This window comes from Podarcis pityusensis (genome assembly GCF_964106645.2).
Source record: "Podarcis pityusensis genome assembly, chromosome: 3".
Taxonomy (NCBI): Eukaryota; Metazoa; Chordata; class Lepidosauria; order Squamata; family Lacertidae; genus Podarcis; species Podarcis pityusensis.
Window position 1 is genome coordinate 123,467,560 of NC_138026.1, and position 24,667 is coordinate 123,492,226.

The 24,667-nt window shown below is 58.9% G+C and overlaps 3 protein-coding genes across 5 annotated transcripts; 1 reads left to right on the top strand and 2 right to left on the bottom strand.

The window, feature by feature from the left end:
* Positions 1-610: 610 nt before the first annotated feature.
* Positions 611-11,153, bottom strand: EIF2B4 (eukaryotic translation initiation factor 2B subunit delta). Its single transcript, XM_080998313.1, has 12 exons — positions 10,857-11,153; positions 10,566-10,758; positions 10,275-10,469; positions 10,104-10,186; positions 9,201-9,292; positions 6,723-6,837; positions 3,848-3,924; positions 3,644-3,746; positions 3,223-3,350; positions 2,590-2,779; positions 2,243-2,423; positions 611-850 (listed from the first exon to the last, which is right to left on the bottom strand). The coding sequence occupies exons 1-12, from the start codon at positions 10,905-10,907 to the stop codon at positions 651-653; spliced, it is 1,608 nt and encodes a 535-aa protein (XP_080854439.1). The 5' UTR covers positions 10,908-11,153; the 3' UTR covers positions 611-650.
* A 119-nt stretch (positions 11,154-11,272) lies between these two features.
* SNX17 (sorting nexin 17) lies at positions 11,273-15,708 on the top strand. Of its 2 annotated transcripts, none has more exons than XM_080998314.1 (15): positions 11,273-11,432; positions 12,114-12,188; positions 12,368-12,485; positions 12,585-12,649; positions 12,725-12,835; positions 13,114-13,204; positions 13,353-13,440; positions 13,539-13,608; positions 13,713-13,805; positions 13,944-14,147; positions 14,310-14,432; positions 14,726-14,803; positions 14,918-14,992; positions 15,080-15,124; positions 15,254-15,708. In XM_080998314.1, the coding sequence occupies exons 1-15, from the start codon at positions 11,370-11,372 to the stop codon at positions 15,371-15,373; spliced, it is 1,419 nt and encodes a 472-aa protein (XP_080854440.1). In that variant the 5' UTR covers positions 11,273-11,369; the 3' UTR covers positions 15,374-15,708. The 2 variants fall into 2 exon arrangements, with proteins under 2 accessions (XP_080854440.1, XP_080854441.1); XM_080998315.1 differs by having other exon boundaries at positions 11,274-11,432; positions 15,083-15,124.
* Positions 15,709-16,322: 614 nt separating this feature from the next.
* Positions 16,323-20,691, bottom strand: ZNF513 (zinc finger protein 513). 2 transcript variants are annotated; one of them, XM_080998311.1, is made up of 4 exons: positions 20,393-20,691; positions 20,039-20,191; positions 19,245-19,882; positions 16,323-17,451 (listed from the first exon to the last, which is right to left on the bottom strand). In XM_080998311.1, exons 1-4 carry the CDS (start codon positions 20,674-20,676, stop codon positions 16,796-16,798), a joined length of 1,731 nt encoding a protein of 576 aa, XP_080854437.1. In that variant the 5' UTR covers positions 20,677-20,691; the 3' UTR covers positions 16,323-16,795. The 2 variants fall into 2 exon arrangements, with proteins under 2 accessions (XP_080854437.1, XP_080854438.1); XM_080998312.1 differs by having other exon boundaries at positions 19,245-19,826; positions 20,393-20,546.
* Positions 20,692-24,667: the final 3,976 nt, after the last annotated feature.

Below are 24,667 nucleotides of genomic sequence, written 5' to 3' on the forward strand. Positions count from 1 at the left end.
GCCCTTCGTGATGAGCTGACAAAACTCTGCTTTAAATGTAATAGGGCTGCTGGGTTTTTTGTCCTGTGTTTTCATGTTTACACTGATTTTTCTGTAAAGTGCCCTGGGTTTGTTCCAAGAAGGTGGCCCAAAAAGTGGGCAAAGAAATCAGTGAGCATCCTTGGGCCACAGGAATCAACCAGAACAGCCTGAACAGGATCAGGCTCTGCCGTGACTGGCACTTCCCTTAATGTTGTGAACCCCCCTGTGATCTTCGGATGAAATTCAATAAATAATAATACTTACTTTAAAAGATTTCTAACCACCTTGGGGCCTATGGGGAGGGTTTGCCCCTCTATTGTCAAAGGAAGATGGAAATGTGGGGATGCTGTGCCAGGCTGATGGGGCTGGATCTACAGAGCTGGCTTGTCCAGCCGATGAGGGAGAAAAGGGTGGCTCTCTGTTCAGAGGGAACCAGAAAAGCCCCTTCACACATCCCAGCCCAGAGTTTGGGCTCCGCGTCGACCCCCCACTTTGAGACGCATCCATGGCAACAACCCCCTTTCGGGAAGGTCTTCCAGTGGTCCTGTTCTGTCCATGCGCTCAGGCACACACGCAGCGGAGGCAGGGAGCAGGGCACACACAGGTTTATTGACCCCACCCCATTGGCATTACTGCTCCACATTCTTGACCCGCAGCACAACCGGGACGGAGGTGCAAGGGATCATCCCCAAGTCCGTAATGACCAGGTCCACCAGCTCCAGGGGGGTCACGTCGTAGACCAGGTTGAGGAGGCGCAGAGACTTGCTCTCCTGCCAGTCGGCCAGCGGGGTCCTCCCTGGCTTCCCACCAATCAGGTCGTCAGGGTCATCTGCAAGTGGCACAGCGGACAGCCGGGGTCAGCGGGAGGATGCCATTCCCCACCCCCCGGCAAGAGGAGGGTTAGGGTTCCCCCTCCCTCCCAAGGCCAAGCTCTGGGGCAGCCCCAATAATGGGGCTTGAGTGCAAGGGCCTGGGCTCCATGGCAGAGCATCTGCTTGGCATGTAGAAGGAGCTCAGCAGCATCTCCTTGTCCAGCTTTGAGGACAAGGCGGCTTCCTGAGCTCAGAGGCAGGAGATCAGGCAACAATCCTGGGCAGCCTCAAGAAAGCAGGCTAGAGGGGCTTCCCGGAGCCCTACAGGCTTCCCCCACTCCGCTTGCTGCCATGGCGGAGTTGCCCCTGCGAGCTGAGGGAGGGAGCGCCCTGTACGTACCCCAGGACCCTTTCAACTTACAGAGGGCTGCGGGGAGGGAAATGGGTGTTCTCATGGCATTATGATTGAGACTGAGGTTGAATCCTGACAAGACAGAAGTACTGTTTTTGGGGGACAGGAGACTGGCGGATGTGGAGGACTCCCTGGTCCTGAATGGGGTAACTGTGCCCCTGAAGGACCAGATGCGCAGCCTGGGAGTCATTCTGGACTCACAGCTGTCCATGGAGGCAGAGGTCAATTCTGTGTCCAGGGCAGCTGTCTCCCAGCTCCATCTGGTACGCAGGATGAGACCCTCCCTGCCCACGGACTGTCTCACCAGAGTGGTGCATGCTCTAGTTATCTCCCGCTTGGACTACTGCAATGTGCTCTGCGTGGGGCTACCTTTGAAGGTGACCTGGAAACTGCAACTAATCCAGAATGCGGCAGCTAGACTGGTGATTGGGAGTGGCTGCCGGGACCACATAACACCGGTCTTGAAAGACCTACACTGGCTCCCAGGACGTTTCCGAGCACAATTCAAAGTGTTGGTGCTGAGCTTTAAAGCCCTAAACGGCCTCGGTCCAGTAGACCTGAAGGAGCGTCTCCACCACCATCGTTCAGCCCGGACACTGAGGTCCAGCGCCAAGGGCCTTCTGGCGGTTCCCTCCCTACGAGAAGTGAGGTTACAGGGAACCAGGCAGAGGGCCTTCTCAGTAGTGGCGCCCACCCTGTGGAATGCCCTCCCACCAGATGTCAAAGAGAACAACTACCAAACTTTTAGAAGACATCTGAAGGCAGCCCTTTTTAGGGAAGCTTTTAATGTTTAATAGGTTATTGTATTTTAGTGTTCTGTTGGAAGCCGCCCAGGGTGGTTGGGGAAACCCAGCCAGATGGGTGAGGTATAAATAATAAATTTATTATTTATTATTATTATTATTAGCAAAAAGTGCCAGCTGGGCATCTCCCTGCTGCTCCCTTTCTTGTTAGTGGGTCCCCCAACCTCCCACCCCCCAAGGGACCTGCAGCGTACCGAGTTCGTTGGAGACGAAGGAGTCAGTCTGGACTCTCTCGCAGAACTTGTAGGTCTCGCAGCAGACCAGGACCGGCACGTTGTGGGCCTTCGAAAGCAGCGCGATCTGCGAGGTGCCCATGCGCGACATCACGGAGCCGTTGGCCAACAGCGCATGCGCGCCCAGAAGCACTTTGGACACCTGCCAGGGGAGGAAGCGGAGCTGGGGATCTCGGCACTCTTTCACGCCCAGCGAGGGTGCCGGGGGGAAGCCCCCACCCAGACTCGACCAGGGCGGAGGCACAAAGCCTTTGCAGAGTCCGTCTGCCAGCAGAAAGAGCCTCCCTGCTCCCCTGCCGCCTCCTCACCTCGGGCAAGACATAGGAGACGGCATTGATGAGGACGTAGGTGCAGCAGATGCCCTGCTTGACCAGGCGGCGCAGCGTCTCCTGCCCCTCCAGCCGTGGGCGGCTATCCACCACCACCACGCGGAAGGCACGGCCCGCAGAGCGGCACTGGGTGTGGGCGTCACAGAGGATGCGCGTCACCAGGGAGGAACTGCCAGGCAAACGTGAGCAAGGGGTGAGGAGGGGCCTTCCTGCTCCTGCTGCCTCCCACCCTCTGCTGCTCTCACAACCCATCTCACGGGCAGGGCTGTCTCAGCGTCTCGCTGGCTCGGTCGCCCCGGAACTCGCGGTGCAGCCTGCCGCAGCAGAAGAGCCTGCCACAACACTCCGACCGACGGGCGGGCTCTTCCCCGGACTCAACTCTTGGGCCCCAGACTCTTGGCCTAGCGCCCCTGAGAGCCTGGCACCCGGGTGTCCCGCATCCCTAGCACCTATAGGTAAGACGGCCCTCCTCACAGGGCACAGGTCAGCCCATCCAGGGGCGGGAACTGCAGGCCTCCCGGGAGCCAGCCCCCTCCAACACCTCAGCTCCTCAGCCGACAAGACCCATGCCGCCCACAGCAGGGTGCCCACCCCTCACCCTCGACTCCATACCATCCATAGATGAGGATGACGTCCCCGTCATTGATCTTCTCTAAGGCAGACTTGGAAATGGCTTCAGCCGCCAAGACGATCTTCTCCCGCTCGTACCTGTCAATGGCCTCTTGGAGGTCTCGCTTGGCCTGTTGCGGGAGGGGGGCCTGATGACACCACACTCTCTGGCCCATCTCCGAGAGGGGAAGAGCCCCCTGCGTGCCCCCAGAGGACACCAAAAAGCCCTCTGCCTCCCAGGCTGGCACAATGATGGGGCTACCACCCCAAGGATGAACCCAGAGAGGTCTGGCAGCTTGTGGTGGGCTCCGCTGCCACTCAAAACCGCCAGGGAGCATGGCAGAGAGACGGTGCCCCTCTTGTGCCTGCCACGGACCCCATGGCAAGCCCAGGCCCCTGCCCCCCAAGGCGCTGCTGGACTCACCTCCTCCTCGCGCATGGAGGCGGGCAGCGCAGAGATCTCCTTCTTGAGGAATTTGATGGCGTTGCCCATGCTGGCGGAAAGGGGCCGGCATTGGTTCAGGAAGCTGCAGGAGGAAAGGAGCGCTCAGCCCAGCCTCATGGCTCCCCAGGGCTGCCTGCCCCACTCCCTCTCTTTCCCCAAGGGGGGCCAGCCCCTCCCCGTCACCTGATGTAGGGCTTCAGCTTGTTCACCAGGTCCCGCGAGAGCTCCTCGTTGGCTGGGGTGGTGTAGTCCCCGATCACCTGCCAGGACGACAAGAGGGGCAGCGGTCATGAGATGGCAGCTCACCCAGTGCCCTGATTCCGCCCGGGGCCAGCCAGACGCCTCTCCTGGGAGGCCCACCAATCTCTGCAGAGGCACAGGAGAGAGAGGCCACCCACAGACCTCTCCTAATCCCACCCAGGTCACCGTATTTTTCGCACCATAGGACGCAGTTTTTCCGTCTTAAAACTAAGGGGAAAAGTCTGTGCGTCCTATGGAGCGAATGCAGGGGGGAGGCAGGCAGGAAAAGCCCCCAAGAGCCACACACAAGCTTCGTGCAGCTCTTGCAGGCTTTTCCCCAGGAGGGAGAAGGGACTGACACGGTCAGTCAGTCCCTTCTCCCTCCTCTAGAAAAGCCTTGCGCAATCTCTCCAGCCGCGGGGAGGCTGCGCAAGACTAAAGAGGAAGCCCGGGCAGCAAGCGCGATCCATCCCACTCGCTGCCCGGGCTTCCTCCTTAGCCTTGCGTGCCTCTCCAGCCGTGGGAGGCTGCGCAAGGCTAAAGAAGCCAACTTTTAAAAAATCTCTCAATCTCTACCTCTTTTTCTTTTTTCGTCCTTTCTCCACCCCCTTCTTTTCCTCTGGATCAGTGTTTTTATCTAGATTAATGTTTTAGTTTGGAGGGGAGGATATTATAAAAAAGGAAACTTTGCAGCTTTTATTTTAGTATACAATAAAAACAGATTAAACAAAACACAAAAGAAGGAAATAGCACAAAGAAGAGGAGAAAAGGGAAAGCCATTTACCAGAGGTAGATCTTAACCCTTGCCTCACCTGGGAGCTTCTCTGGGCAGGAATTCCCTCGGCTTAAGTGGGGTGGGGGGAGAGTGGCAGGTAGGGGGTATTTACCTAGACACTGAAGCCACATGTCTCTCCAATGAAAATTGGGAGTGGGCATTGTGTGAAGTGGCTGTGGATCTCCTGCCGCAGACGTGTAGGACTGTATAGAGTTGGGAGGGGCACCCGAGGGTCATCTAGCCCAGCCCCCTCACAATGTAGGAATTACAGCTAAAGAACGCCAGGCAGATGGTCCTCCAACTGCTGCTTAAAAGCCTCCAGTGGTGGAGACCCCCAACACCTTCCAAGGTCATAGAATTGCAGGGTTGGAAGGGAACCCCAGGAGTCATCTAGTCCAGCCCCGGTGGACAGTGGGCACAATCCATCCCGTTGCGCAAGGCTAAAGATGCTGCTCAAGGCTAAAGATGAAGCCAAGGCAGTGAGCGGGATGGATCGCGCTCGCTGCCTTGTCTTCTTCTTTAGCTGTGCTGGAAAGGTTGCGCGGCTATGGATCCCGCTCGCTGTCTTGGCTTCTTTGCTCTTTGGGGCTGGGGGGGGAAATAATATTTTTTCCCTTGATTTCCCCCTCTAAAAACTAGGTGCATCCTGTGGTCCGGTGCGTCCAATAGAGCGAAAAATATGGTAGTTGCCAACGCTGCTTCCATAGGTTAATTCTGCCTTGTCTGGACGACTCTGATCTTGAGCACCAATATCAGGAAAACTGGAGGGGTGGGGAGTTGAATTTAATAATAATATTTGTGGTGTTGTTGGAGGGAGTGGTGGATTATCGGTTTGTTTTGTTTGTTTTTTGTATTTTTATCTTGTATTTTTTTGCTGTGAACTGCCTTGAAGAGGCAGTATACAAATTTAACATACATATATTAATAATAACAACAACAATGAGGAAAACCCTAATCCTAAACCTCTGCTTGTGGGACATCTTTGGGGGAAGAAAGAGGCTCAGGAGCGAAAAGGTAAAGGACCCCTGGACAGTGAAGTCCAGTCAAAGGTGACTATGGGGTTGTGGCGTTCATCTCGCTTTCCAGCCAAGGAAGTCGGCGTTTGTCCACAGACAGCTTTATGACAGGGTCATGTGGCCAGCAGGACCAAACCACTTCTGGTGCAACAGGACACTGTGATGGAAATCAGATCGTACAGAAACGCCTTCCCACCACAGCGGTACCTATTTATCTACTTGCACTGGTGTACTATCAAACTGCTAGGTTGGCAAGAGCTGAGACAGAGCAAGGGGAGCTCACTATTCCATGGGGATTCAAACTGCTGACCTTCCAATCGGCAAGCCCAAGAGGCTCCGTGGTTTAGACCACAGTGCCACCCGCCTCCTGCTCAGGAGTAAATCCAAGATGGTTGGATGGCGCCCAGTACGCCTCCTTCCAGCAACTCCTGCAGCCAAGCTGGTGCCAAATGTCTTGCTCTGCTTTCCTTTGGACCCCATCAGCGAGATCAAGGGGGCGGGGTCTTGAGCAGCCCTGGACCTCCAGACACGCTGCCCAGGTTTGCATCCCGGGAAGGTCACTTCACTGCCTCCAATGCAGCAGTTGGACTTCACCCCTGGAGGCACACTCCATTGCCTCTGGAGACAGATGGAGGCCAACAGCAAGTATAAAATTCCTGCACTGCCATATTGCAGATGGGGTCCCCCTGGAGCCTGGCTTTCCTTCTGCCCACCCAGACAGAAGCCAGGGCGCCAACGTAGGCTGTGCCTGTTTTCTGGGAAGGCCAGCTCCTGTCTTGAGACTAGACTGCTGGCACACCCTCTGCTTGGGGCTGCCCTTGAAGAACCTCCAGAAATGTCAGTGACGCCAGGATGCTGCCACTGCCTGGACTGCTCACCCGGGAGATGCGAGTGCGATGCCAGCCCTGACTGGCAGCCAGGCAGGGTCTGGGTGTGAAGTTTGGCTACTCTGCTGCATCGTGCCTCCCTTGGCGCTTCCTTGCAGCAAACCACCTTTGCGCAACCCCACCCAGAACCTTCCACACACCTGTTTGAAGACCCTCAAGAGGGCGATGCAGCGGGCGTTGGAGCCATTGATGGTGCCCTGAGAGTACTGGAGGCCGAGGCGCACCACCGCCGGGTGGATGGCAGAGGCTGGGATGCTGCAGGGAGCACAAGAACACACAAACGCACCGCGAGTCATTTCACACAGGCGCCACACCTTTCTAGGACATGACAGAACAGGTTTGCTTTTCCCTCTTGACCTCCCTTAAGAGGACTTTGGCGACCCAACTCCACGCCCCTTGTGATTCTGCACTTGGCGCCACACTTTCCTTTCCCCCTACACTTTGGCTTGTGAGGGCTTCCCATCTGAAGGCAACCCTGTTTAGGAAAGTTTTTAATTTTTGAAGTTTTATTCTCTTTTCAAGGTTCTGTTGAAAGCCGCCCAGAGTGGCTGGTAGAAATAAATTTATCATTATCATTATTAAAGCATCCACTGAAGAACAGGTCTTTTCTGTGGTGGGATGCTGTCCCCAGAGAGGCTCACCTGGCACCATCTTTGCATCCTGTGAACCATCCTGAGATCTTATGATGAAGGGTAGTATCTAGTATATAAATCTTAACAGCAGCAACAACATCTTTAGGCGTGAGGTGAAAACATTTTTTTTTACCCAGGCCTCTGGCCATTAAATAACTTATGGCTTGTTGGGGGGGGGGGCTGTTGTTATTATTGATTTTTGTTTCGCTGTGCATTCTGTGCCTTATTATTATGTTGCATATAAATTATGTTCTAAATGTTGCACACCGCTCTGGGATCTTTGGATAGTGGTATATAAAGTGAAATAACAGCAGCAGCAGCAGCAGCAGCAACAACAACAACCATAATAAAGGAACTGGAGTAAAACACATGTGGTTTGTGTGCTCACTCCCAAACTGGTACTTTTCCCGCTTCACAGATTCATTTTCAAAAAGCGATACAAAACCTCAACACATTTTTTGAAGGGGAAAGGTTGCGGGTTGTGAAGCAGCGTTGCTATTGCTGTCTCTCTCCCCCCCCACACACTTTTTCAGATACCACAAAAGAGAAAAGTAGAGATGCTAAAATGAAATGCCTTTTTGGTAATTCTCTCATTGCAAAAAGTGAATTTAGAGGGAACCAGGAGTTGTGCCTGCCCAGTGGAATGCCCTCCCGGCAGATGCCAAAGAATTAAACAACTATATAACTTTTTGTAGACTTCTGAAGGCAGTCCTCTGATGGGAAGCTTTTAATGCTTGGTGGTGGCTGGTTTTCTCCCCTTTATTTTTTCGCTGGAAGCCACCCAGAGTTACTGGTGCAACCCAGTCAGACGGCTGGTGTACAAATAATAAATTATTATTAGTAGTACCCTCATTATTCCTGTGTTTCCATGGGGAGACGGGCTGGGTGCCCATTGCTGAGGATGGCATCTGAGGGCAGGCAGCCTGATGGGGCAGGATGGGGCAGATACATTTGAGACACTGTGCATTTACATGGGAATTTAATTGCATGCTCTACCCACTTAATTATATACCCTGGGAAATAAACAATATTAAGAACTGTCAAACTCCGCCCTGGGAGAGGCTCCTTCTTGCCCAACCCCCTGGGCTCAGCCCCAAGGCGGCTGTAAGGGGGCGAGGCTGAGCCGGATGGAGCTGCCCCCCAACTTCCTCCTCCCTTTTCCCATCATCAGTCTAAAAACAGCCCCATCACAAACTCTGCAGAAGCCAGCGAGAAGCAGCATAAAATGAATGGGGCAGCCCCACAGCCCTGATGGGGGAAACAGAGCCCTCCACGGAAGCAGAAGCATGGAGCTCCCGGGGTCAGAACGTGACGGACGGGCGCCAAGAGGGCACCAGGGTGGATATGATTTAAATCAAATCAATTTAAATCACTAGTTTGTAAGACTTAATTTAAATCATTTTTTTTACAGAAAGATTCATTCCTTCTGGTATCATCTTAATATTTACAACTAGAGGAAGGTTTCATTTTTAGCATAATAAATTTTAAGAGTAGGTTTTACAGTTATATCAAAAATTACTGATTTGGTTATACTATTAAAAACACATAGATAATTATGAAATTATTGTGAGGTTTAATAAGTTAACTTTTATAATTGGGCAACTTTTCTGCTGTACTTTATTGAAAGGAGAAAAATAATCATTTCCTTAATAACAATTTAGGCTATTTAACTAAAACAGTAACATTACATTACAGCATATGTATCTGTGTTTGTTAACTGATATGGTTAAACATTTTTTTATTAAAAAAACCTTAGACTGAGTTTTAGCACACATGAAAAACTTAAAACAAATCCTTACTTCCTGATGAATAGCCTTTGGACTATAATGTAACTTAAATAGAAAACTATCTTTAGAAAGATTTTTTCCTCCAAAAATATTTTTTTTAAAAAAATTCAATTTAAATAAAAAAAATGTGATTTAAATAAAAAAAAATTGTTGTTTTTTTTTAAACCATTGGTTTTTATCCACCCTGGAGGGCACCCACCTCATCTGCTGTGTCAGCAGCTTCTTGCGGCTGTACTGGTGGAGATGGGAGAAGAGGCTGACTTTGGCCCCGTAATCCGGCCTCAGAGGCACCTGCAGGAAGGAAGAGGAAGACAAAGAAAAGGGGGGCTGAGGGCAGGAGTCAAGACCCTCTGCACCCCCTGGAATTACCTTATTCTGAATAGGATTCTTCGCAAAAAAAAGGGAAAAGTTGACAGCTATGAGCAGCATACAAACTTAATAAATAACAAGAAATATTAAATAACGGCTTCTTGAGTTTCCCTTTTTGGAAGCCATCTTACACAACAGCACTTTAAAACATACAAAAAGTTAAAACGCTAAAAGGTTAAAACTTCCACCGCTTCCTAAGCATTCTTGTTGGAAATCAGCCCTGAGTGCTCCCTGGAAGGACAGATCCTGAAGCTGAGGCTCCAAGACTTTGGCCACCTCATGAGAAGAGAAGACTCCCTGGAAAAGACCCTGATGCTGGGAAAGATGGAGGGCACAAGGAGACGACAGAGGACGAGATGGTTGGACAGTGTTCTCGAAGCTACCAGCATGAGTTTGGCCAAACTGCGGGAGGCAGTGGAAGACAGGAGGGCCTGGCGTGCTCTGGTCCAGGGGGGCACAAAGAGGCGGACACAACTCAACGACTCAACAACAAAAGCAGGCCCCAAATTGTAGCACTAAAAGACTACAGCGAGGGCACCTGCTTGAGATCAAGAGGCAGGGAGTTCCAGAGGGCAGGCGCTGCCAGATTAAGCCGTGTAATTCTTACAAATGCGCAAAACTTGTGGGGTGATAAGGGGACATAAAAGGGGCGCAAGGAAGGGGGGAGGAAGGCGTGGTGCCCCCTCCGCTCCGCATCTTCTTCCCGGAGGAAGCCCCCTCCCCAGCCGCCTACCTGCTGTCGCTCCAGCTTCTTGGCCAGCTTCTTCTGCGCCGCCGCATCATCCACCTGCACGTGCTCCGGGAGGCGCTTCACCCCTGCGGAGAAGGACCAGGCCGGGCAGGCGGTGAGGCCGGGCAGCGGCCGCTTTCCCCGGGCGCCCTCCCCGTCGGGGCGCCGCCTTACCTGGCTGGGTCTCTCCGGGCGGCGGGCGCGCCTTGGGCACCGGCGGGGCGGCGGCGGCGGCGGGGGGCCCCGCTTCGCCCTTGCGCGCCTGCTTGAGCGCCCGCTCCGCCTCCTGCTTGGCCCGCCGCTCCGCGCGCAGCTCCGCCTTGCTCTTGCCCGCCTTGTCGGCCCCCGACGGCGCGGGAGGCTCCGCTCCTGCGGGAGAGAGGAGGGGGCGCGGCGGAGGCTCAGCGGAGGGCAGCCGGGGAAGAGCCAGCCCGCCGCCCGGGGCCCGCCCTCCGGTGCCCCGACCTGGCGCTAGAGGCGGCGGCGCGGGCTCCGCGACGGGGAGGGGGCCTCGGGGGCCCTCCGCCGCCGCCGCCTCCTGCTGCTGCCCGGCCTCGTCCTTCCCGGCGTCGCGGCGCTGCTGCTTCTTCTTCTTCTGCAGCTTCTTCTCCCGCCGCTGCTGCAGCTTCTCCTCGGCGCTGGGAAGCCCCGACGGCGCCTGCTGGGAACGCGAGAGCAGAGCCCCGCCGGGGCGTCAAAGGCGGGCAGCCGGCCCCGACGGCAAGCCCCCCCCCCCGGCCCCGGCGGCGCCCCTACCTGCCCGGGCCGCTCGCCGGCCTCGCCGCCGCCGCTGCTGCGCTCCGCCATCGCCGGCTCCCCTCTCCGACGGCACCGGATGCTGCAGCGCCCCCTGCGAGCCGGACGAGAAGCGGAGGGGAGGAGCCAGGCCCGAGGGGGCGGCGGGGCTGAGATGCTTAGGCAGCGTCCGGGAGCGGGGATGCCGTCGCGGGCGGAGCCTCCTCCTCCTCCCGAGCCCTCCGCACCCCGGGGCTCCTCGCGGGCGGCGGCGCCCCCGTCCAGTCGTGCCCTTGGCCCCCGGGGCTCGGAGGGGCGGTGTCGGGGGGCGGCGCTGGGCTTGCTGGCGCCCCTCGTGGTCGCTGCCCGGTCTGCGGCCAGCCCGAGGGGGAGGAGCCGCCCGACAGGACGCCCCGCCCCGACGGGGGCCCGCCTCTCCTTGCGCAAGATGGCGGCGGCGGCGGCTGTCGGGGCGGCGGAGCTGGGCCCGCGCCCGGGCCGGAGGTAGCGGAGGGCGAGGCGAAGCGAGCGGCCATGCACTTCTCCATCCCCGAGACCGAGAGCCGCGCCGCCGACGGCGCCAACGCCGCCTACGTGGTGCGTGGCTGGACGGGGGGGGGAGGAGGAGGACGCCCCCCGGAGGGAGGGAGGGAGGCAGGGAAACGCCGACGCCCCCCGGAGAGGACGGCCCGCTCTCCCCGAGTCCCCCCCCGGCGCTCGCGGGATCCGCCGGCCTGCAAAGGGCCACGGGGGGGTGTCCGCTTGGGCCCCGACGGGGCGGCCTCCGCCGGCCGGCTGCCCTCTTCTCTTTCCCGGCCGCCCTCCCCGGGGAAGTAGCGGGACGAGGGCTCCGCGGGCTCGGGCTCCGTCTCCCCCCCCCCCCAAACAGCCAGGCCAGAGGGCCTTAGTGTGGGGCGCAGCGCTCGGGGCCTCCCGTCCTGCGCCACTTAACCGGGGCAGAGTCACACTAGTGGCGCCCGCTCCCCCCCGTCCATTTCCAAGCGGGACCCCCTTCGGAGAAGGGAAAGGGCCCATCGGGCTGCCAGCCTGGGGGGGTGTGTGCCAGCTGCGCCAAGCGGCCACTTGGGCACCGAGTCCTCCCCTTCTGCTCCTGCTGGGGGGGCCACGGTCTTTCCTGCTCCACAGCCCGAAGCCTCTTTCTGGTGGGGGGAGCGGGTCCGGGGCCCCCCTGCCGTGCTTGCTGCCCCTTCGCCCCTTGCTCTGTCCGTGGGGTGAGGCCCCCTGGCCCCTGACCTGCCCCCTTCTCTCCCCTGGCAGGCCTACAACATCCATGTCAACGGCGTCTTGCACTGCCAGGTGCGCTACAGCCAGCTGCTGGGCCTGCATGAACAGGTAGGGGGTGCATTGTGGGGGTTGGGCTGGATGACCCTCGGGGGTCCCTTCCAACGGATTGTGTGCGCAGGCCGATGGGTGTTGGCTGGGAGCTTTCCCCCAATGTTTGGGGCATGGGGGGGTCTGGCCCCCTTGTTCTGGAGCCAGGCTGGGCGCAGAAACGCTCTCCCTCCTTGCAGCTCCGGAAGGAGTATGGGGCCAACGTGGTGCCCGCCTTCCCCCCCAAGAAGATCTTCACCCTCACCCCCGTGGAGGTGGAGCAGCGGCGGGAGCAGCTAGAGAAATACATGCAGGCCGGTGAGTCCCTGGGAAGGTGGGCTTGAGGGCCGGGGGGGGCCTAGCAAGGACCCCCCCTGGGCTGACGGCTCCCCTTCTCTCCACCTTGTGCCCCCGCAGTGCGCCAGGACCCCTTGCTGGGAGGCAGCGAGATCTTCAACAGCTTCCTGCGCAAGGCTCAGCAGGTGAGGCGGGGCAGGTGAGTTGGGGGGGCCTGGTGGGTGAAGGGCCAGGTGCTGACCCTCTTTGTGCCCCCCCAGGAGACCCAGCAGATCCCCACAGAGGAGGTGCAGTTGGAGGTGCTGTTGTCCAATGGACAGACTGTCAAGGTCAACCTCCTCACCTCGGACCAGACGGAGGACGTCCTGGAGGTGAGGCCTTTTTTTGGGGGGGGGGGGGAGTGCAATCAACATGTCCAGAAAGGAATGGGGGGGCAGGGGGTTTATTAACAAAACCAAAAGGAAGCTAACGATGGCACTTAGCCAGACGTACCAAAGGTAAAACATGAAAGCAGATTGTAATTGAACGCCTTGAATGTGTTTTCTGCCTTTCTTAAGATGGCAGGTCTTTTTCCCCAGGGGAGGGAGGGAAAGAGGGAGGAAGCAGCTGCTTTTGGTGACCCCCCCCATTTGCTCCCCATTGTCCGCAGGCCGTGGCCTCCAAGCTGGACCTGCCAGAGGACCTGATAGGCTACTTCCACCTCTTCCTGGTGCGAGAAGCCAAGGACGGGGCCTTTTCCTGTGAGTGCTCCCCCCCCCCCCCGCTGTTATGTGCGCCTCGCTTGGCAGGATCGGGGAGGGAAAGGAGGGGGGATTTGGGGGGTGGCAGGAAGGGGGGGGAGCTGGTCTGGGTGCTGGTGCTGCAACTCTGCGTTGGTTTTCGTCCCAGTCATCCGGAAGCTGCAGGAGTTTGAGCTGCCCTACGTGTCCGTCACCAGCCTCCGCAACCCCGAGTACAAGATCCTTTTGCGCAAGAGGTGAGGGGGTGGCTGCTGCCACGGGGGGGGGGGGCAGACACCAGACCCCCATCCAGCGCAGACCCTCTAACGGCACCAGCTCCCTTTTTTCCCTGCAGCTACTGGGACTCCGCCTACGACGACGACGTGATGGAGCAGCGGGTGGGGCTGAACCTGCTCTATGCCCAGGTGAGCACCGGGACCCTGGCTGGGCTGCGGGGTTGGACTAGATGACCCTTGGTGTCCCCTCCAACTCTGTACAGCCCCAAGATTCCTCTCCTGTCCCCTTCCAGACGGTGGCCGACATCGAGAGGGGCTGGATCCTGGCAAACAAAGAGCAGCATCGCCAGCTGAAGTCCCTGCAGGAGAAAGTCTCCAAGAAGGAGGTCGGTTGGGACCCGGCGTGGGTCGGGCGCTGCCAGCTTGGAGGGCTCCAACGCTGCCTCGGTTTTGGAGGGTTGGACTGGAGGACCCTTTAGTACCCCCTCCTACGCTGAGATTCCCACTCTCTTTCCTTGGCACAGTTCATCCGCCTGGCGCAGACGCTCAAGTATTATGGCTATCTCAAGTTTGACCCCTGCGTGACGGACTTCCCCGAGAAGGGCTGCCACGTCATTGTGGGCGCCGGGAACAGCGAGCTGAACTTCCAGGTCAAGCTGCCCAGCGACCAGATCAAGGAGGGCAGCTTCAAAGTGACGCGCATGCGCTGCTGGAGGGTCACGTCCTCGGTGAGTGATGCCCCTTTCAGTTGCACCGAGCCCTGTGCCCGTCTGGCCAGTTGGGCAGGTGGCTGCCTCTCAGACCTCTTTCTCCCCTGGCAATTTGTGGGTGTTTCCCCCCCCCCCCGCAAGTGCAGAAATGCTTCACACCCCACACATGCTCCTTTCCAGGTCCCCGTGCATAACGGGACGTCCGGCCCAGCGGGCAGCAAGTCGGAGGTGAAGCTGGAGTTGGCTTTTGAGTACCTGATGAGCAAGGACCGTCTGCAATGGGTCACCATCACCAGCCCCCAGGTAGGCCCAGCAGCGAGGCGGGAGGGTTTGGCCCTGGGGGGCAGCTGCCTGGGACCCCCTTGCCCTGCCCCATACCCGCTTCTGCGCTCGAGAGCATGCTTGCCCAATAACGCACGCCAAACACTTCTTGAGAAATGCAAACCGGCTTTTATTCTAGTCTGACTCACAGCCCCAAAATTATGGCGCAAGAGCCTGGATTTCCTGCCTGAGGTCAGCAAAACCGGGGCTCTTGTTGGGGGCGGGGGCAGCGTGGCACATGGGACTAATGTCACAAGGTCTCCCCCCCCCTGCAGGCGATAATGCTGAGCATCTGCTTGCAGTCGATGGTGGATGAGCTGATGGTGAAAAAGTCCGGGGGCAGCATCCGCAAGGTGAGGCTTTGGGCCCCCAGCAGACCTGGGGGGCAGGGCGGGGGGCGGAAACAGAGCCACCCTGTTTTTGAGGGGCACAAGACTAACCTACTTTGCTGTCTTCCCCCCCACCAGATGTTTCGTCGGCGAGCCAATGGCGGCCTGCAGCGCTCCGACAGCCAGCAAGCCGTGAAGTCCCCCCCTCTCCTGGTAAGAAGCCCCTAACCCCACCAGACCCCTGCCCCAGCCTGCCCCTGTGGGGGGTTTGGTCTCCTCTGACATGTCTGCCTGTCCCAGCAGGATTCGCCCGATGGCAGCCGGGACTCCCTCACGAAGGTTGCGGTGAGTAGCGCCTCCCTTTGCCCCCCTCCCGCGTCCCCTGACTTGTGGAAGGGGGCCCCAGGGGACATCTAGCCCAGGTCCCAGGGGCTGCCTGTTCTCACTCTCCCCCCCCCGCCCTTCCTCCCCCAGAGCAAGCTCAGCTCGGTCAGCCTGAGGGCCATCAGCCATTCCAGCTCCGCCACCGACATCGGGGCGAACAATTTCCACGGCAACTACGCCTTCGAGGGCATCGGCGACGAAGACCTGTGAGCGGCCTGCCCCCCCCCCGCCTCCATGTGGAATGTACGACCTCCCGGGTTGACCTGGATGTGCCTCGACCCCAGCCGGCTCCTCGCCCCCCACCTCGCCTCCCCCCGGGCCCCAGGACGGGCAGTGGGTGGGGTTGCCGGCTGGCGGCTTCAGCTCCATACGCGCCAAATTAGGGTAGAGTGGACATTTTGCACAGCGATCCGACGCAGCTCTGGCGCTGGCCAATAGACTTCTGTGTAACTGCTAGGCTTGTAATCTTGTTTAATCTCCCTGCTGTTTACAGATGAACACGAACGAATGTTTGTGGCGATGATTAAATAGATCATGATTGGGAAGTCCTGTCTGCGTCTCCTCCTGCCTTCTCCTCCTTTACGCAACACAAAGGAATACAGAGAAAGGAAGAAACAGCTCACACAACTCTCCACAATTCTATAGAACTTTGCAAAGACCAGATGTAAGAATTGGGCATTTATATTCCACCAAGTGTCTGTTTCTTTAAATAACAGCCTTTCCTTAAAATATGCAACACCAAAATCATGTCCTGGTGCGATACAGGATGTCCCCAAACCAAAGTCCCGCCCAATATCCCTCCTTTCAATAAGGAGAAAATAATAGCTACAAGTATGTTTGTTTCTAAAGGATAATCCACTTCCCTGGGAGTGTTGTAGCGTTCTTCTCAATCGCTCCAACCGCAGTGGCAGCTGGGGCACTTGGTGGAATAGAAAAGTTTTACGTTTGGTCTTTGCAAAGTTCTATAGAATTGCAGAGAGTTGTGGGAGCCGTGTTTCTCCTGCTTTACAGAGAAAGGGTAACTGCCCCTTCTGTGCTATTTAGGGGGGGGGGAGACTCCCCAAACCACCTACTTCCTGGGGGGGAGGGGGAAGCCACCTCCCAGCAATGCCGGTTGCCGCGTGTGAGTTTCGGTTCTGCTGCTCTCCCCCAGCCAAAATAAAGCAAGATAAGAAAACAGTTTAATGCATTAATACACGATATAAATTACACAGACTCAAGCAGCAACCACAGTTAAAAGGGGCTGGGGAGGAGGCACAGAGAGGACAGGAAAGCACCAAGAACCGCCCTCAGTCAGAGGGTTTCTTTTGGGGGGGGGGAGTGTTCTGCTGCCCCACAGATACAATCTTTTCCAGGTGACGTGAAAAGGGCCCAATCCGCAGGAGCAGGCAGTGCCCAGCTGCGTTTTGGCCAAGGAGGTCCCAGTGCTCCACTGCCGGCACGAACTGCACTGCCCCCCCCCCAAGGTCCCTACAGCAGCTTCCCCCAGTCCTGGGGGTGGGGGCTTGTTTGGCGAGTGGAAGAGGCCCCCTCTTTCTCCTCCCGCAGTCTGAGCCTATTCCTATGCAGAGGCACCCGGGAGGAGGCGGGTGCCTTGGTGTGGCGGGTGGCGCGGTCTCCCCCCGCGGGCCCTCAAGGCAGGCTGCTGTCCAGGCTGGGGCCCCCCTCCTCCTCGGGCAGGCCCTGGCCGTGCACCTTCTGGTGCCGCTTGTAGTTGTCCCAGTGGCCGGTGGTGTAGGGGCAGAGGCGGCACTGGAAGGGCTTCTCTCCCGTGTGCCTCAGCATGTGGCGCTTGAGGTTCATGCTCTGGTTGCAGGAGTAGGAGCAGAGGCGGCAGCGGAAGGGCTTGTCCCCCGAGTGGATGCGGCCGTGGCGCTTGAGGTTGGCCAGGTTGCCGCAGGCGTAGGGGCACAGCGGGCACTTGTAGGGCTTCTCTCCCGTGTGCACCCGCTGGTGGCGCTTGAGGTTGTCGAGGTGTGCCGAGGCGTAGGGACACAGGGCGCAGGCGAAGGGCTTCTCCCCGCTGTGCGTCTTCATGTGCCGCGCCAGGTGGTTGGGGTAGGTGGTGACGAAGGGGCACAGCTGGCACGAGAAGCCCTTGGGCGACGACTGCTCTGCCCCCAGCACCGCCAGGCTGCAGCGCCCGCACACCGGCTCGCCCAGGCCCTCGTCCGCCTCCAGGACCAGTCCGCACGCCCGGCACGTGAAGGGGAAGAGCAGATCCGGGAGGACGGCCGCAGAGTCCTCGGGCCTCAGGAACGGGGAGCCCGGGGCCAAGAGCGGAGGCTCTGCAGAGGAGAAAGAGCAGTGAGGGGGGCAAGGGGGGCTGGGCGAGGGAATCCCTGCAGCCCGAGACACGTGACCCACGTTCTGCGCTCCCACACGCAGCATCCACCTAAGAGCCTCCCATTCCTCTTATCTGCTCCAGAGCTGGTTCCCACACTGCTGGACTCTGCTGACCCCGTAGAGGTTAGGCTGAAGATCCCTTCTAATGAGGAGGCCACCATCTTGGGAAGCAGAAAAAGGGATTTGTTGGTTTATTGATTTAGCTAAGGAGGGGTCTGAGGAGAGTGTTCCCCACTACCTTGCTAGGAATGGCTTAAAATCAGTCGCAAGGGACTTCCGGGCTCCCCTGGTCCAATTCCTTATGTAGGAATTGCTGCTGCTAAGGAATCCTGGTAGATGGCCAAGCAATCTCTGGTGAAAGACCTGCAAGCACTGAAGAAGAGTCCTGCACCGTTTGAGGGAGCCCATTCCGCTCTCAAACAGCCCTCACCTCCAGAAAGTTCTTCCCAATGTTAAGTCGGAATCTCCTCCCTCCCCTGGAGCAGCAGAAAATAACCCGGCTCCATCTTCCAGGGGACAGCATTTCCAGGCTTCTCATGGTCTTCTTTCAGGAATGACCCTCAGCTCCCCCTTCCAACTCTACATTGCTAGGATTGATAAAAACGTAAGAAAAGCCTGCTGGATCAGGCCAGGGGCCCCTCTAGTCCAGCCTCCTGTACTCGCAGTGGCAAGAGCCTTCTCCCCTCCTGGGGTCAAACTCTGGCTCTCTTCTCCAGGCTACACAGACCCAACACCCACAACCATTCCTTGTAAGGATGGATTTCCAGACTCCTTGCTCATCCTGGTCTCCCTTCCAGCTTGTCAATATCCTTTTGTTCCAAAGCTAAACAGCTCTTACTGTCTGAAAGTTATTCCCAACATTCAGTCAGAATCTCCTTTCTTTGATTCAAAGGACAACGAAGGAGATACCCATTAAACATTAGGAAGAGCTTCCTGACAGCTGTCTACCAGCTCCATCTGGTACGCAGGATGAGACCCTCCCTGCCGGCAGACTGCCTTGCCAGAGTGATGCGTGCTCTGTTATCTCCTGCTTGGACTACTGCAATGCACTCTAGGTGGGACTCGGAAGCTAAAACTAATCCAGAATGCAGCAGCAAGACTGGTGACTGGGAGCAGCCGCCAGGACCACATAACACCAGTGCTAAAGTATCTACATTAGCTCCTGGTACAAGCACAATTCAAAGTGTTGGTGCTGACCTTTGAAGCCCTAAACGGCCTCAGCCCATTATACCTGAAGGAGCATCTCCACCCCATCATTCAGCCTGGACGCTGAGGTCCAGCGCCGAGGGCCTTCTGGCGGTTCTCTCATTGTGGAAGCCAAGTTGCAGGGAACCAGGCAGAGTGCCATCTCAGTGGTGGTGCCCGCCCTGTGGAACGCCCTTCCATCAGATGTCAAGGAAATAAACAACTATCTGACTTTTAGAAGGCATCTGAAGGCAGCCCTGTTTAGGGAAGCTTTTCATGTTTGATGTCTTATCGTGTTTTTAATATTCTGTTGGGAGCAGCCCAGAGTGGCAGGGGAAACCCAGCCAAACGGGCAGGGTAAAAACAATAACATCATTATTATTTATTATTACTATTGACAGTAAGAGCTGTTCAGCAGTGGAACCGACTCATTAATAAGGGTGTGGACTCTCCTCCACTGATTGCTAATCAGCTGGTGGGCGGCTATCTGTCAGGAAGTCTTTCTGCTATGCAAGGGGTTGGACCCCCACCCCCGGCCTGCCCCACATACCTGTCTCCTGCTCCGCAGCCGCTGGCCCCTCCATCTCCGCCTCCGACTCCCCCTGTGCCCCGGGGCTGTGGCGCCGCAGGGGGTTGCCCCGGGCGCATCGGCAGGTGCAGGAGCCGCAGTGCAGCGGGCGCTCCTGGCCGTGGACCCGCTGGTGCCTCTTGAGGTTGCCGAGGCTGCTGCAGGCGAAGGGGCAGGTGGGGCAACGGTAGGGCTTCTCTCCCGTGTGGGTGCGCAGGTGGCGCGTCAGGTTGACCAGCTGGGCTGAGGCGTAGGGGCAGTGCGGGCAGCGGTAGGGCTTCTCCCCGTTGTGGGTCTTCATGTGGCGCTTGAGGTGGCTGGAGTAGTGCGAGGCAAAGGGGCACAGCTGGCAGGAGAAGACCACCCGCCCCTTGGCAGAACCTTCCTCCTCCTCCTCCTCCAGCTCTTCCTCCTCTGGCGGGCAGCAGGCGGCAGGGGCGGGCAAGCCGCAGTGCTGGCAAGCCTGGCCGGGCCCCTCGCCATTGTCCTGGGCCTGGCACAGCGGCGGGAACTCCTCATCGCTCAGCACATAGGACGAGAGTCCGGGCGTCCCCCCAAGGGAGTCTGCGGCACACAAGGAGGGGGCATCAGGGGGGCAGCGGGGGGCATCCTCACCTTTCCTGCTGGCACAACAGGGGGTTACCACGGTGGCGGGAGGGGGCAGCGATCCCTGGGGGAGCCCTTCCTCGGCCCGCAGCCCCCCTGCCCATGCGCCCCCCCCCCGATTCCGCGCTGCGCTCCGGCCCCTCCCGGCCCGCCACCCGCTTCCCCCGCACCTTCCGAGTCCTTCTCGAAGGCGAGGCCGGCGCCGCCGCTCTCCTCCTCGTCGTCCTCGTCCTCCAGCTCCAGCTCGTGCTCCGAGAGGAAGGCGCCCGGCGGAGCCAGGCCCTCCTCGCCCGGAGGATCGGCCGCCGCGCCCGCCGCGTCCACTGCAAGAGAGCGAGACGGGGAGGGGGCCGGACGGGGCGCCCCGGTCAGACACGGGCGCGGGGGCCCGGGAGCCCCGCCCCAACCCGGAAAAGAACCCCCCCCGCCGCCGCCGCCGCCGCCGCCCGGTCCGAGCGGCGCGTCCTGGTCGGCGGAGGAGGAGGCTCCCTTGACCCGCCCCCCCCGATCCCGGCCCGGCTGACCTTTGACGGGCTGCGGGTGGCGCTGCTTCCGGCGGGGCATCTTGCCCGGCCCAGGCGGCGGCGGCGGGGCTGGCGGGGCGGCGGCGGGCGGCTCCAGCCCTGGGCGCCTCCCGCTGGCCGGGCCGCTCGGCGCCGCTGCTCCGGGGCCGCCCCGCCTCTTCCTCCGCGACGCCCCGCCTCTCGCCCCCGCCGCCGCCGCTCCCGCTCCGCCTCCTCCCGCCCATCCGCGGGGCGGGCGGCCAGAGACGCGCGCGCTTCCGGTTCCGCTCCCGGCCGCGCGGCATGACGGGAGGCGGGGTCGCTGCCCTCGCGAGAGCGAGAGCGGGAGCGGCGAGAGCGCAGACTCGGCGCGAAGGGGAGAGGCGTCCTGGGGCGGCGGCTTCCGGGCTCGCTTCGGGACGAGGGCTCCGCCTTGACAGCCGCTCCTGCTGCTCCCCGCCCGACGGGGGAGGCGGAAGATGCTCCGCCCTGAAGCCCCAGAGTCCGGCCTGGGAGAGAGAGGAAGGGAGGAATGGGGGATCAGCAGCGTGTCAGTTTCCATGTGCCCGAGGGGATCGACTGTCTGGCGCCTGGTCCTCCCCAACCGGGGGAAGCAGCCACGGAAAGGCCCCTCCTGCCCCCCTTTCTATGCCCGCTGAACCGAGGGCATCCTCCTCTGGAAGAACTCTTCCCTCCCCGTCCCTTTCCCCGGGCGGGTCACATTTTTGAGCTTGCAGCTCTACGCGCAAGGGCCGCCTGGGGTTGCATTCCTGAGAGGTCAGCCTGGTCTTTTGGGCTCCAAGGGCTGGCAGGGCATTTAAAGTTCAAAACCACGCGGAGCAACCGCCGCTTCCCCGAAGAACGAGCCCGGTTGGACGGCAGCTCCACGAGACGGCCTCTTCCTTTGGCTCTGGCGAGAGCCTGCCAAGGAGAGACCGGAGCGGAGGAGCCGGGGAGCCCCGTCTATGCTCTTATCACTCTACCCTCTTCTATCTCTAGGGATGCTCCTCCACCCGCGCACGCGCAGGAATCCGGAAGCGAGGGAGGCGGGGCTGAAGCCACCCTAGATCCGCCCCTCGGTGACGTCATCGCGTGGGTTTGGGAGTCCTGGGGGACCCGCGTTGAGGGTGGGGGCCCCAAAGAAGGCGGGGCTCCTGCTGTCCCATTGATGGGGTGGGGAAAGGGGTCTGCAGGGGGGGCTTTGCATCCCCCCTGGCAACCCGCCTCCTCCTGCAAAGCCCCTTTGATGCTGAGAGCACAGAGGGAGAATTCCCCAGCGCTAGAAATGGAGACATCGGCGGTGTCAGCGGAGCTGCGAGGGTCTCCATCCTGAAACAATGAGAGCTGTGAAGACCTGGCTCTCTGCTCTTTCTTACCCAGGTCTGCTTTCGGGAGGGCGCGGGAGAATCACGGGCAATGCTCTGGCCCCGCAGAACTGGCCATCTTACGCTGGTGTAACATCAGCAGAGAAAACACATAAAAATTGCACTTCAAGCCAAAACATATTTATTCAGAAGTAAGCCCATTCAGATCAGTGGGACTTGCTCCCTAGTAAGTGTGCATTGAGATTGAGGGCACAAGGAGAAGGGACGACAGAGGACGAGATGGTGGGACAGTGTTCTCGAAGCTACCAGCATGAGTCTGACCAAACTGCGGGAGGCAGTGGAAGACAGGAGGGCCTGGCGTGCTCTGGTCCAGGGGGTCACGAAGAGGCGGACACGACTAAACAACAAGTGTGCATAAGATTGCAGTCTTTAGGTGGGATCCTGCCCGCTCCCAGCACAGCAGTGGAATGGAAGCCAAAAGTAACCCCGGGAACTCAGCACCTGCAAGCCGCCCTCAGTTTGAGACCCCTTTGGAGCCCCCTCCCACATGCCAGTGAGGAAGCATCGCCCTTTGGACTGGGGGACACAAAGGGAAGGAGCGACAGATGGTGGAGCGGAGTCCGCAGAGAAGCTGCCGACAGAGGGACCCCGCGAGCATCCCTGGACCAAGACCCAGCAAGGGATGGAGAGGAACAGCGGCAAGCCAAAAAGGAAACTGCACACCTCCGGAGCCTCAGCCAGGCATCTTCTGCCCAAAATAGACAAATTGGGCAGCCATAGTTTTGAGAAGCAGTGTCATAACAATTGTGGGCTCCCTTCCTCAAACCCTCCAAGCTTCCAGGGTACCTATGGGACTCCCCGAATTTCCTTGATGGCGCTACATTTAGCCCCCAAACACGTCTGCTTTATATTAAGTAGCCCACCATGAGAAACAGCTTTGGGGGAAACGAGCATTGTCAGGTGTGTCGGAGGATCTGCAGCCAAATCACAGATTGCATGATGGCTAGATAGTCACATATCCTCTAAACTTTTGTGGCGGTAAGGGAAACAATATAAAAATAATCTCTCCTTCTTCCTGTCACTACACGCCCTTTTTCCTATCTGTGATGGGGAAAGATGTTTCTTTGCTCTTCTTCAGAAAACACTCTCCACTGGACAATGGGAATTTGTAATGTTGAAGGATTCCTGCCTGCCTGGTTCTCATCACTTCATATGTTGAGTCCTGGCAAGACTTTGATGTGAGTAAGACAGTGATCCCTCACTGGTGAAGAAAGGGCTGTTGGTCCTGTCCTCTGCTGAAGTCAAGTGGCTGCAGGTGGAGCCTGGTAGGCAGGGAGGAGGAACAGCAGCAGCTGCACCCCAGGGAACCTTTGGGGATGAAAGGGGCCCCCAGAAGAATGGGGTCTTCACACACTCCCCTCTTGGAGGCTGCTTTGCTTCAGAGGTGATGCCCCATCACACACTGATTACTGCATCCCGGGTCTCGCCACTGATTTTTAAGGGAGTTTCTTACATCAACCTTGGGGGAGAGAGAGGAAGTGCAGAGTGCCCTGCTCTTGTAGCAGAGATCTCACTTTGCATGATCAAAAGTTAAAAACAAAACATGTGAACCCCTTGTGTGGGGTGGCAATAGCTCCCCCTGGCTCCATTTCCCATTGTGTGGGGGCGGCCCAGGGGGTCCTTGGTATCCCCTTGCCTTGTATTATATACAGAAGCACAAAGGCTCCATGTCCAGTTAGGGTCCTCCTGCGACCAGTGCTGGAGCCACAGTGGAAGACGAACTGGGCGGGGCCCGGGGGGCGGGGCCTGGCAGAGAAAGTCTTTCAGGGCGGAGGAAGAGGCATCCCGGTTGTCCGTCTGGATGGGACTCAAAGGCTTGAAAATAAACCAGTTTTCTGCTGCCACACATGCCCAGCTCCCCCCAAAACCGACTCCAGCTGAATACATAAAATAGCTAGAGGCAGAGGGGGCAGGCGGGCAGGGAAGCCAGTTTTGGCTGACCATGAGGGGGAACTGCCCAGGGGTCAGAGCTGTGGGACAGAGCTTGCCTGGGGGCTCTCCTTGGTTGCTGCCGCGTCAGGAGGGGCTGCAGCAGGGAGTCGCGTCCCAGGGCTGCTGGCGATGCCTCTTGCATGGAGAATGGTGCTCCCCTAAAAGCCCTTTTCACTAAGGACCCCAAGCCCTGGGTGTGGGGCCCTGAGTCCTCTCCCCGCCTTTGGAAGAGCCCGAGGAGGCCTGCAGGTGAATGCGGCAATCCCCGCCACCCCCAGTGCTCCGTTTCCAGCAGGGGACAGACCAGCAGCTCGGAAGCAGGCCAGGGAAACCTCGGCGCTGCCATCGTCCCAGCGGCTCCTCGGGGGTGGACTGCTCCTTTCCATGGGGGCTCCATCCGGCTCCCGTGGGAAGGGCGCGCTGGCGGGGAGGCCTTCCGTGGGAGCCGCCTCTCCGTTCCAGGCAGCACCCCGACAAGGAGCGGGGGGTTCCTTGGCCTGCGGTCCGCTGGAGTCCGGTCCCCCCGCCCGCCGGCCGCCGTTGCCTGCCAGCCGGGAAGCCACGGACCTCGCCCTGCGCCGGCCCTGGTGACCAAGGCTCCGTCTCCCGGGCGCCCCGCTCGCTCCCTTCTGCGCTCGCGTCCTTGTGGCCAAGTGGCGTCTCCCGGTGCAGCCGTCACTGCGGGGCTTTCTCGGGGGGGGGCACCTTCCCAAGATGCTGTGCGGCGGCGCTGGAGCTGCGGGGATGCTCAGCTGAGCGCCGAGCAGACCGAGGCCGGTAAGGCGGCGGCAACCCCGAAGCCCTGCCGGTTCCGAGGACCAAAGGCCCGGGGGAAGCCCGACCTGCCAGAGCGGGGTCCCCTCCTCCCCGGGAGACCTTGGCACGGCAGCCGCCGTCCTAGCCGAGCGGTTTGGCGCAGCGGATGCGCGGGGCGCTCCGGCTCTGCTTGCGCTTGCTGCCTTCCATCCGCAGGGCGCTC

What these genes read in the sequence shown, in the direction of transcription:
- EIF2B4 (XM_080998313.1), bottom strand. Translation starts at nt 10,907, where the DNA reads ATGGCGGAGCGCAGCAGCGGCGGCGGCGAGGCCGGCGAGCGGCCCGGG. An exon ending in AGAAGCTGGAGCGACAGCAG is followed by an intron (nt 9,293 to 10,103) that starts GTAGGCGGCTGG and finishes TCCTTCCTGCAG; the next exon opens with GTGCCTCTGAGGCCGGATTA. An exon ending in GTCATCCTCATCTATGGATG is followed by an intron (nt 2,780 to 3,222) that starts GTATGGAGTCGA and finishes TTTGCCTGGCAG; the next exon opens with TTCCTCCCTGGTGACGCGCA.
- ZNF513 (XM_080998311.1), bottom strand. Translation starts at nt 20,676, where the DNA reads ATGCCGCGCGGCCGGGAGCGGAACCGGAAGCGCGCGCGTCTCTGGCCG. An exon ending in CCACCCGCAGCCCGTCAAAG is followed by an intron (nt 20,192 to 20,392) that starts GTCAGCCGGGCC and finishes GCTCTCTTGCAG; the next exon opens with TGGACGCGGCGGGCGCGGCG. An exon ending in GGCTGCGGAGCAGGAGACAG is followed by an intron (nt 17,452 to 19,244) that starts GTATGTGGGGCA and finishes TCTCCTCTGCAG; the next exon opens with AGCCTCCGCTCTTGGCCCCG.
- SNX17 (XM_080998314.1), top strand. Translation starts at nt 11,370, where the DNA reads ATGCACTTCTCCATCCCCGAGACCGAGAGCCGCGCCGCCGACGGCGCC. An exon ending in GCGCCAACGCCGCCTACGTG is followed by an intron (nt 11,433 to 12,113) that starts GTGCGTGGCTGG and finishes CTCCCCTGGCAG; the next exon opens with GCCTACAACATCCATGTCAA. An exon ending in TGCTGGGCCTGCATGAACAG is followed by an intron (nt 12,189 to 12,367) that starts GTAGGGGGTGCA and finishes CCCTCCTTGCAG; the next exon opens with CTCCGGAAGGAGTATGGGGC.